The sequence below is a fragment of the Typopeltis vanoorti genome, chromosome 3, assembly GCF_054136105.1.
Source record: "Typopeltis vanoorti isolate ZY-2024b chromosome 3, IOZ_Tvanoo_1.0, whole genome shotgun sequence".
NCBI classification, from domain to species: domain Eukaryota; kingdom Metazoa; phylum Arthropoda; class Arachnida; order Uropygi; family Thelyphonidae; genus Typopeltis; species Typopeltis vanoorti.
The window spans coordinates 30,472,024-30,484,335 of record NC_143551.1 but is presented as its reverse complement, the minus strand read 5'-3'; the positions used below and the strand labels follow the sequence as shown (position 1 = coordinate 30,484,335).

At 38.2% G+C, this 12,312-nt stretch overlaps 1 protein-coding gene across 5 annotated transcripts in view; it reads right to left on the bottom strand.

Annotated features, from left to right (window-relative positions):
* Miro (mitochondrial Rho GTPase) overlaps positions 1-12,312 on the bottom strand; it is a 439,377-nt gene that overhangs the window by 230,058 nt on the left and 197,007 nt on the right. For all 5 annotated transcript variants that reach the window (XR_016550640.1, XM_090415513.1, XM_090415514.1 and 2 more), the window contains exon 11: positions 11,618-11,726. Coding sequence is in view for 4 of the 5 variants with exons in the window: in XM_090415513.1 (XP_090271639.1) it covers positions 11,618-11,726 (109 nt within the window). In the remaining variant the exon portion in view is untranslated. The remainder of the gene's footprint in view (positions 1-11,617; positions 11,727-12,312) is intronic.

The window sequence follows — 12,312 nt, the reverse complement described above, 5'->3', positions numbered from 1 at the left end:
CCTTAAGTGATTTAGTAATGCATAACCAACGTATAAGTCTACGAGAAACAGACGTGATTAAATTGAAGTTTTTTTTAAAAAAGAAAATTAAAATTACAACCACCAATTCTCTCTATGAGAGATAATTACAACAAACTTTTTTTTGCTTGCTCAAAAAATAAATTATACTTGACAACATAATAACAGAAAAGAAATATAATTGGCAGAAGAATTAGACAAGTAGCAGGTCAAAATAATCGTTACTGAAAAAAAACAGGTTAGTTTTTCTAAATAACAAATAAAAGATGTTATATTCAGGAAATAATGAATAGGGAGAGGAAATTGTAGCTACAGTATTCAACACTAAATATGACTATATATTCTTCTTGAATGGTATGCAGTATCGGGTAGAGTGATGTGGGCAGACATCAGAAAGAGAATTGGATAATGAGATTATTTATGTCTATGGTCTTAGAGAAGGTTCTATTAAAGAAGTCAAGAAACTTTTCAGGTCATTAGAGAAGGACTAACAAATAAGTTGGTCCTTTTGAAGATCTAAACAGCAGAGCAAGGAAGCAAAGCAATGTATAAAAGCAGCTCAAGTCATAGGAGGTCTTAGTAAGAACACAGAAGGTAAATAACAGGAAGGTGGCAAAATGTTCTGAAGACTATTGAAAGAGGTTAGAAATGGAAGAACGAGTACTGTAAAAGGAATCCAAGACATGGTGACTTGAAAACTGAAGATTAAGATATTCCAGATGTCTGAAGCAATTACTTTGAAATACTTAAAACAAGCAACATCACAGAATTGTTGTTGTTATTATAATACAGGCACCTCCATGGAGTTGAAGACTCATCTATCATAGACCCAAAGTATCCACATAATCTATCATACTCTCCTTGAATCTGCTAACAGACAAAACGCTACTTGACTCTGGCAACCCATTCCACTCATTCACAACTCTCCAAGCAAAAAATCTAGTCCTCATGACCCTACTAACCACATTTTTACTCAAATTACAAGGCTCTTGTTCTGTTCCCTCTAGCCAAGTGCTGAAACATTTCCCCTACATCCATCCTTTAAACCCTTTAATTAACTTTCTATCAAATCCCCTCTTGTTTCGCTTATCAACCAACTTCTGCAGTCCACACATCCTGAATCTATCCTCATAGGGAACATTCCATAGACCACTCACCATCTTGGTCACTTGCCTCTGAATTTTCTCCACTACTTCCTCATTCCCAAGAAACCCAAGGAGACCAGAAATGAGCAAAGTAATCCAGTTGTTAGAAAACATTCAAGAGGAATGCAATCAGGAATATATATCCATATTTGAGGTACTGATACTAGAAAAAAGTCATCAAAAAAACTTGAAATGTGGAACTAGAATGGATCATATTCAACCAGAAATATTGAAATATGCAGTATAAAAAAGTTATACAGTAGCTGGACAGAGGGTGCAGCTACTGTATAACTGGATATTTGCATAGAATTATTATAGTTATCATAAAATGGAAATAAAATTGAATGTGAAAATTACAGAGGCATTTCCTTACTAAGAGTTCCAAGTAAGACTTATGTGAGCATACTTCAGAAGAGGCTAAGATAAACCATGGAAAAGCAATCTAGAAAAGAATATGGTAGATTCAGGCCAAACAGAGGCCCTCAAGTTCAGATTTTCACTTTAAGACAAATAGTTGAGAATCAATGGACTACAACAAGACCTCTTCGTCTTCTTCTGCAGCTTTTCCCACTTAAGTAGGGTCGCTATTTGTAGTGAGTCTCCTCCACAACTTCCCATCCTGGGCTGTAGCCACATCCAAGTTCCCCATCCCCAAGTCCTCCCCCCCACCCACCCCCCACACACATCCATCCACATGACCCATCCTCCCTCCTCATCACATGACCAAACCATCTCAACCCTGCCTCCTGCATCTTTGCTCCCAAGCCCATAACCTTCCTCATTCCCTTTACATAGTCATTTCTCAGACGATCCTCTCTGGCCACACCGCACATCCACCCAAGCACTCTCGTCTCCACCACCTCTGATGTTATCTCCAATCCTGCTGATGTTATTTTTCCTCAGGGCCACGGTCCCCATAGCATACATCATAGCTGGTCTCACCACTGTCCTGCAGACCCTACCCCCCAAGATCGATCAGCACTCCAGCTCCTCCATCCTGCATCCCCCCCCACTGCTGAACCCAAGCATCCAAAGTCACTGCCCCTTTCCCCCAACCACCACCCCCCAAGCTCTAGATCCATCTCCCGGCTGCCATCCAACCCGCAACACACTCCATTCCATCTCTGCCCAGTCCCATACCTCTCTCCTCCAGCACTTTCCTCCAACTCTCCTTGGACTGTGTTGTATGCGGATGACATGATGTCATCCGTATACAACACAGTCCAAGGTGCACACCACCTCCATCACAATACCAAACAGGAATGGACCCAATGCCGACCCCCGATGCAAGCCAACTGTCACTGGAAAACTTTCTGCCTCTCCCAGGCAGGTCTGAACTCTTGTCTTCACATTTCTGTACATCTCCTGCACCAGCCTGACATATTTCTCCGGTACCTTCTTCTCCCTCAGACACCTCCAGACTTCTTGCCTTGGCACTCTATCATACACTTTCTCCAGATCAATAAATACCAGATGTAGCTCCCGTTGCTTCTCTCGAAACTTTTCCATCATCTGCTGTAGCCCAAAGATAGCATCTGTCATCGATCGACCAGGCATGAAGGCCAAATTGCTCCTTTGTAATCTCCATCTCCTTCCTCAGTCTTCCATCAAGAACCCTCTCTAGGATTTTCATTGTGTGGGACATCAACTTTATTCCTCTGTAATTCTTACAGTCTTGTGCATCCCCTTTAACCTTGTAGATGAGACAAGAGTACTTTCCTCCATTCCTCGGGTATAGTTTCCCGTTGACAACTTTTATTAACAGGTCCCACAGCAGGTCAATTCTCTTGTCCCCCAGTGCCTTCCATGCCTCCACTGGGATCCTGTCAGGGCCCACCGATTTTCCATTCTTCATCCTCTTTATGGTCTCCTTCACTTCCACTCTACTAATGTTCTGCACCATCCCCTCATAAGGCTCCCCAGCTTATCTGTGAGTCCTTGCATTTTCTTCATTCAAAAGCCAAAAATCTGTAAACCTTTCTTTTATGATTGTTCTTACTGTGGATTCCTGTAGATCGAACTTTTTTGCTAGCTCACAAATTTTCATTCCGCCTTCAAAATCCTTAATAATGTTAAGTTTTGTTTCCAAAGTCAATGTTTTTCTTTTCTTGCTAGCTGTAGAAGAATCGGACTTGCTGCTTTTGGATGAAATTATTATTTTTTATGTGATAAAATTTTTATCAAGAACATAACATTAAACAATCACAAGGTTTGTAGACCATAAAAATCGTGTATGAATGGAGACCGCACGAAACACATCAGTGCTTGTTCATAGCATGTGCGACACTGGCGCACATGTGGCTGGCGCTTGAAAGATACGACTAGTGGTGAGGCGTGAAGCGGGACGGGAATACATACATATAAGAAACCGCGTAACTCCAGATTCGCATAAGTCGGGGTATGACTGTATTTTTCTTTTTTCTACTGTCAAGTGAATTTTGGGGTATTGACCGCCTAAACAGCCAACAATGGTACTGCAATGGGTTTCCCCTTGTGCTACACTGAAACCAAAATACTTACCATAGCTACACATAAGCCCTTAATATGGTTACACTTTGTTGATGATGTGTTTGACATTTGGTTCCATAGGTAAGGAATTCTTTTGTTACTTACCTACACAGCCAACACCCTAAAAATTCACTTCACTGTAGAAAAAGAATCTAATAACTGTTTTTCTTTTCTTGACTCACACGGCCCCTCTTACTTCTCCCTCTTCAAACAAGCTAGAACAAAGCATCATTATTCCTATTACTTATGTCTGAGGTATATCTGAAAAGATAGCCAAATTACTAATAAAATATGATCTTCACACCATATTCAAACCACATGCTATCAGATGGTTCACTATCTTTTGCCATTCATATAAAGCCAACACACAGAGGAGGATATCTACATAAACATCACATCATCATTCAGCTCAACAGTATGGTATTCTATAAACACACAGAGAGCTAAGGTTATTTGTTCTAATGATGCAGCTCTTTCCACTGAACTTAAACATCTTCACTATACTTTCCTGGGCAATGGCTACAGCTTCTACAAAATAGATGAAATACGTGGCCCTCATACGTCTTCTCCTTCAAACATTCCCTATGTCTAAAGTACATCTGAACAGATAGCCAAATTACTAATAAAACATGACCTTTGCACTATATTCAAACCACATGTTACATTAACAACTCTGATCCACTCTCTCCTGAGGATGAACTCCATCCCCTAACACATCCTGAAGTGTATGAAATTCCCTGTGACAGTGACTTGTCTACTATGGACAGACAGAAAGCTCTGTTAACATTCATCTTGGAAAACATAAGAAATGAATTCACTACCATTATTATGGAAAGTCTGGACAGTCATGCCATTCTTTGAACATCCCTTCACACAGAATTAAATGGAAGAAACCCAACATGCTATATAAAAGTCATTACAGGTCAGAAAGATTCTTTTTTAGAATCAGCAATGGTTATGAAGCATTCTCTTAATCTGAAATGGTATGGTTGCATTAATCTGCCAAAAATCTGGAAGACTGTTATCCTAAGCAATTGAAGAAGTTACTGTTTTCTGAACAAGTTGAAGTAATTGGGCAGGGAAACTAATATTGAAAAGGTTGAGTGTAAGAGAGAGAAACTTTAGCAGTGACACTAGTGTCCTTGGTGAATGTGGCAGTCGTGTTTAGTTAGGCTAGAAAACGTGTTTTTAAATTTAAGTATAGTGTGGCTTTTTGTCTCAAATTGTGCTGCAGTTGTGCATTAGTTAGATACAAGTGTCCTTCAGTCGTGTTATTGTTTGGAACTGTGTTGTATATATTGTGTTTTCACTGCCGTTTGTTTCACTACCTCAACATGTAAAGATGGCGTCCAACAAGAAATGTATGTCAGCGGCGCGCAGAACTTCTACTTCTACACGAAAGGCTGGCTCAGCGTTAGATTTTTCGCAATGGATGCATTACGGAAACTACTACATGTATGCACCAAAGAATGTGAAGGATCTGTGGTCGATCTGGCTAAATGAGAAGAACGAAAATGTCGACATGTGTGAGAAGTGTCGGGATAGGCTGGAGCGTTTAGGAATGGAAGCTGACATCGGGACCATAGTGGAAGAACTTCGGCAGGAGTTCATGAAAATGAAAACTGACCATCTTCTGCATGAGGAATTGGAAGTGCTCAGTAAGGGGATACTGGAAGTTAAAATTGAGTTTAATGTGTTAAACAGAGAAATTAGGACTATAGAGATTACTTTAGCTGAAGTAACTAGAACAGATTTACGTATGGGTGAGTCTTTGGTGAATGATGCAGTAATAAATAGTATGGGAGTGATTGGGAGTCAACAAAATAAAACCACAAGAGGTCTAGAAGAAACGAGATGTCGTGAGGTATAAGTAAAAGAGCATTGCGTAATGAAACTGGGAGAGTCATGCTGAACAGCGTAGAAAATGAGTCCATGAGTGACGCTTGGGTGGACTTGAATGAAGTTAAGAGTGGTAAGATATATAGTGATTCTATGATTAAGGGTATGGAGAGCGGTATGCCTGAGGAGTGCTTGGCTGGTGGGACAATAGAAAGAGTGGCTTTAGCACTAAAGAGAGGGCATGATGCAGACAAGATGATAGTTATGGTGGGTACAAATGACCTGAGTGGTGGTACAAATCAGGTAGCAAAAGATTTAAGAACATTGTTAGATATTGTGAAGAGGAAAAATGTCAATGGGAGGATAGTGTGTGTGCTGCCTCGTTCTGACAATTACGAGTTAAGTAGAAAAGCAATAATAATGAATGATATGATTGCAAGAATGTGCAAAAAAAGAGATCTGGAATTTGTTGATGTCTGGAGTGTTTGAAGGAAAAAGACAGTTGTATGCTAGAGATGGGCTGCATCTGAACATGGAAGGACATAAGCGATTGAAGAAGTTGAAGTAACTGGGCAGGGAAACTAATATTGAAAAGGTTGAGTGTAAGAGAGAGAAACTTTAGCAGTGATTGTATATTTATTGATCCTTATTCGCAGAATAAATTGCAGAAGAGAGGGGATAAAAATCGGCATGGGACTACTGAAATTAGTGACTTGTATATCAGTTCTAAAGCCAGTACGAGGAGGGAATCTGCAATTTTTGTATACCAATGCAAGAAGCATTCGAAATAAGAGAGAAGAATTTTTAGCATTAGTCAGTGCAATCTCACCAAAAATTGTAGGCATTAGTGAAACTTGGCTGTCAGCAGAAAATGTGGTCACTGGAATTGAATGCGATGGGTACAGTATTTTCAGGGAGGAAAGAGAAGATAGAACAAAGGGAGGAGTACTGTTGATAATAGCTGATGTGTTGCAGCCAAAGAAAGTAGTATATCAAGATGATAGACATGTGAATGAGAGTTCGTTTGAGGCGGTCTGGTGTGAAATAGTGACCAATGCAACCAAATATACAGTTGGATGCTGCTAGAGGCCAGGGGGGTACAGGGAGAGATATTGAATTCATGCATCAGCAAATTAGTGCAATGAGTGCAGGTTTAGTGATTATTATGGGGGATTTTAATTATGGTGATATCAATTTGAAGGAGGAAATATCATGTAGCAAAAAGGAAATGGAGTTCATACATCTTCTATGAGATAATTACTTGAAACAGCACATAACTGATGGGACACGTGATGTGAGAGTGTTGGACCTGGTTATTGGTTCGGAGGATATATGCATAAGTAAGGTGTCCTCGTTACCTCCAATTGGTGAAAGCGATCATGTGGTATTGACATGGGAGGTTGCAAAATCTGTGGATTTTTCTGTTAAGAAGAGGTATACATGGAATTACAGGTTAGGCAATTATAACAAGCTTCGGAGTGAGCTTGCAGCCATCCCATGTCAGAACATATTGCACGGGAAAGATGTTAGCAGTGCATGGGATAAAATCAGCAGGTATCTGAGGCAAGCAATATCAGATTGTGTCCCCATGGTCAGGAAGTCAAACAAGGCAGGCATCAAATGGATGAGCAGTAGTATCAAGCCAGATCTGCAAAAAAAGAAAATGTTTTGGAGAATGTACAAGGAGAAACGTGATCAGTACACCCATGAGCAGTACAAGGCTCAAGCTAGGAAAGTTACCAGCATAGTAAGAAAAGCTAAATCAGATTATGAGAAGACCTTAGCAAATGAGATCAAGGGTAATCCCAAAGAGTTCTTCCGCTATGTGGCAAGTAAAAGGAAGAATGATGGAAGGATAACTTTAGTGGGTGCTGATGGTACTGAGGTGACAAAATCAGATGTAATAGGCAAGTTACTGAGTGATCACTTTTCAAAAGTCTATCACATAAGTGAGGATATCTCTGTACCTGTAGCAATAACTAATGTGAGAATTGAAGCTAAGAAATCAGAGGTATTTAATATATTGCAAAATTTAAACACAAACACTGCTGTAGGTTTAGATGGAATATCAGCTCGGGTGTTGCGTGAATGTGCAAAGTAACTGTCAACCCCTCTTACTTGGATATTTAACTTAAGTTTGAACTCTCTGGTATGGTCCCTAGGGAGTGGAAGTTAGGCAAAGTGATTCCTTTGCATAAGGGTGGCTCTAAAACTGGAGTAGTTAATTACAGACCAATCACCATCTCAGGAGTAGTGGTAAAAGTATTGGAAAAGTTGGTTAAAGACAAAATCCAAGAATGGGTGGATCAGGATATGATACTCTATAGAGGCGAACATGGTTTTGTTAAAGATAGATCTCGCCTTAGCAATCTATTAACTTTTCATAATAGAATGACATCTAAGTAGGACAAAGGAACTGGCTATACAGTGGTACTTCTGGATTTTGCTAAGGCTTTTGACAGGATACCCCATGGAACACTGTTACACAAATTGTAGCAGATGGGAATGGATACTAAATTAGTGATATGGATAGGAGAATGGCTCAGGGAGAGATACCAGAAGGTGGTGTATGGAGGAGCCGAGTTCAGAATGAGGCAGGTGACCAGCGGTGTGCCTCAGGGTTCTGTGCTTGGGCCACTGTTGTTTAATTTGTATATAAATGATATAGGAAATGGCTTAAAGGGAGATATTCAGTTGTTTGCTGAGTCGGGTAGTGCAATAAAAAATCAAGCTGATGTTGAAAGTTTGCAGGATGATTTAAATAAGCTAGTAGAATGGGCAAAAGGTAATGGATGTCAGTTCAAGGTGGAAAATTGTAAAGTTATGCATTTTTGGGTCTCCCGCGATGAATCTACTGACTCCATGGAGATACCCGTAATAATAATAATGTCAATTCCTGCACAGCTGTAATACTTTTTTTTTTTTACAACATTAGAGGATGCCAAATTAGGACATGAGATCTTTCGTCTGTTACAATTTGAACTGTTTCACTTACTCAGTGTTGCATGTAAACTGTAACATGTTTTGTGTTCTAAAGATGATCATTTGAAATCCAGTAAAATAACAAAAATATTTATATAGTTCTCTGAAGAAGATATGAGATAGTAATGCATAAAGTTAATGAGATTTAGTTATGCATTAAAAGATTACCAGATGTGTACTACATAGATGGAACAGTACTCCAAGAGCTTGATGAGGCTAGGGACTTAGGGGTGTTAGTAGATAGGGATATGAAGTTCTGGGGACACAGTGCTAAGGTGTCCAAGATTGCACATAGGATTACTTGGTTGTTGAGGAACACACTGCCATCCAGAGATAAAGAGGTTATTATTCCCCTTTATAAAGCATTGATTCTTCCACATTTGGATTACTGTGCTCAGGTCTGGTCACCTGGATTCCTTGGAGATGAGGAGGCTGTGGAGAAGGTTCAGAGAAGAGTGACTAAGTTGGTGAGTGATGTAAAAAATGCTCCCTACATTGATAGATTGAGAGCTTGTGGATTGCAGAGGTTGGTTGTTAGGTGAAGAAGAGGGGATATGATAGAAACGTTTAAATTACTGAAAGGTTTTTATAGGATTGATGCAGGAGAAATGTTTCAGCTGTGTGATAGTGATGGAAGAACAAGAGGTCATCCCTGGAAATTAAAGAAGAGTGTGGTTAACAAAGGTGTGAGAAACAGGTTTTTTGCCTGGAGGGTGGTGAATGAGTGGAATTCATTGCCTGACTTGTTGTGAGCTCTTTGTCTGTAAATGAATTCAAGAAGAGATACAACAGATATTGTTTTGCTAGTTTGGGTCTCCCGCGATGAGTCTACTGACTCCGTGGAGATACCCGTAATAATAATAATGTCAACTCCTGCACAGCTGTAATACTTTTTTTTTTTTTACAACATTAGAGGATGCCAAATTAGGACATAAGATCTTTTGTCTGTTACAATTTGAACTGTTTCACTTACTCAGTGTTGCATGTAAACTGTAACATGTTTTGTGTTCTAAAGATGATCATTTGAAATCCAGTAAAATACCAAAAATATTCATATACAGTCAACCCTCCTATAACGCGATTAATTCGTACTGCGTTATATGGAAACCGTGTTATAAGAAACTCAGATTTAACGTGCAAATCAGGTTAATTCGTGCCGTGTTATATGGAAACCGCGCTATAAGAAACTCAGAATTAGTACGAATCAGATTGATTTGTACCGCGTTATATGGAAACCGCATACTGCGTTATATGGATGGAAACCGTGCTATAAGAAACTCAGAATTAGTACGAATCAGATTGATTTGTACCGCGTTATATGGGAACCACGTTGAGTGAAACTCTGAAGTAAGTAAAATCACTTGTTAATCAGTTTAATTCGTTCTGCGTTGTATGAAAATTGCATTCTCAGAGCGTCAAGTTACGGTGCATACGGTTGTGGAAAAAATTTTACAAACACAAAAGGCAAGATAATATGTTAAGTACAATAAAATTATCTTTATTGAATCGAAGAGTTCATACAAGGAAATGATAAAAAAAATCAAACTAAAACTAACCTAAACTAAAAAACTGTTTTCCAGCAAAACCAAGAAAATTATGTAAAATTGCGTAACATAATTTCATGTGTATCGAACGCTTTTAACACTCATCCTCGCTTTCAAATATGAGTGGCCTAACTCTTCGTCTTTAGTGGGCCAAATGTCTTCCTCACTTGACAAATCTTCATGTTGATTTTCAATCGTAGCTTTTTTTTCTAACTGTACTAAAACCTCTCTATACGGAGCTAAGCAGTTTCTTAACTCTCTTTTAAACTTTGCGCTGTGCACCATTGAACGATCAGTTTGAGTGAAATGAAGTTCTAATTCTTTAGCCAAATTTAGCCTTCTTTTCACATCATATAAATTGAGATTTGGCACCGATTCGTTTTTCATATTTTCGTCTACCAATGCATTTGAGGTAGATGCATCAACTAATTCCATCAATTCTTCCTCATCTAAGGTTTCTTCCTGAAGTAGTTCTTCTACATCTTGATGGTTTAATGCAAATCCTTCGCCGCTTAAACGAGAAGCAATGCTTACTATTTCTGCAGCTGGGATGTTTACTATTTCATTCAAATTTATCGATTTTGCAACAGACAATATTTTTTCTCCACCCTTTAAACGATTTAAAATTTGGATTTTGTCCTCAAGAGATATAAACTTTCTTTTTAACTGTTTTCTTGTTTCTTTTGTGTCCGACATTATGCAAACCTGGGGTTAACAATTATTTTATTATTATTATATTACAACAAATAAAAAATATTACCTACAGTATTGTGTAATGTTGTCCAATTACGATAACACAAATTAAGCAAGCAAAATGCACTTTATTGAACATTAATCGTGATATGTACGTCTGCACGGATTTACAGACAGTTTCCTACTAAGTTGCACTTAAAATTGACGGCAAAGTGGATGGTTGCAACAGCAAAAGTTCGGCAGCGCTATTGGATAAAAAAAATTCATGCAAATATGCAACAGCCAATCATACGGTCTATTTTAAGCATTAAAACAGAGCACTGTGAACAATCTCGCATCGTTTCTTCGCTTATAGGGGAATTCCCTGATAACTGAAATTGGAAAATGGTGATGTACCTTCACCAAAAAGAAGGGAATTCCCTGTTAATTTCAACTGTAAAAATTTAACACATAGATAAATTCATGCTATAGAGAATCTTCTTAAAACAATTAAGTTGATGGAATGTTGTTGAATGGAAACCGTGTTATAAGAGTACTGCGTTATAGGAGGGCTGTCGCAATTTTGGCTCTGTGTTATATGGAAACTGTGTTATAAGAGTACCGCGTTGTAGGAGGGTTGACTGTAGTTCTCTAAAGAAGATATGAGATAGTAAACTTTAATTCAAGATGTGGGATATAGACAGCCAAAACAAGCCACTGGCTTTGTCAAATGGAATGTTTCTTTTAAATAATGGAAGACAGATAAAATATTCTTATTATTTTAAACACATTTACCAAAAAAATTTCATTTCTGTGTTCATTAGAATGCAGTTCATTCTTTATTACATGCACATGTATAAGAAATGACTGAACATTTACATTTAACAAAAAGCAGAAATATTTAATAACCTGTTGCTGTTAGCCCATCATCAACAACTCCATCACTGATATTTTTCCTAACTATAGCTTTTACATCATCCAAGGCTTGGGCCTGAAGAGGAGAATTGAAACACCTTCGCTGAAATATATATTGCAGGAAGTGAAAAAGTGAAATAAATTAAACAGTAATATTAACACTAATTTTTAAGACAATACACAAACTATTTTGAATTATCTTCTGATTCTTTAATAAATGTACTTGAATGGAATGAATACATAGCATTCAAAGACATTCTTTACTGTATAAGAACATCACACAAATATTTGCAATATATCTAACAGAAGATTTCAATTAAAAATTTTCTATTCAATCATCTGGTAGTAATAATCTAAATACAGAACCTCTAAAAGAATTCAGTAGAATCATCATCATCATCAAATTCCCAATATGTACTCTCAAGGGGTGTACAGGATATGATAGTACTATGTGAAAAACTTGCATCATTACTAATTCCTATCTACAATTTTCCTCCAAATCAAGATTCTAACATTATCAGATCTCATATTTCTATCTTCTAAGGCACTTTTTACCATATCAATCCACCTATATTTTGGTCTTCCTCTGAGTCTTTTTCCTACAGAACGCTTGTTTTGCCAATCTTTCCTCTCCCATTCTGTTTAAGTGACCATACCCCCTGAAGATTAGCTCTGCTAACACATTCCTG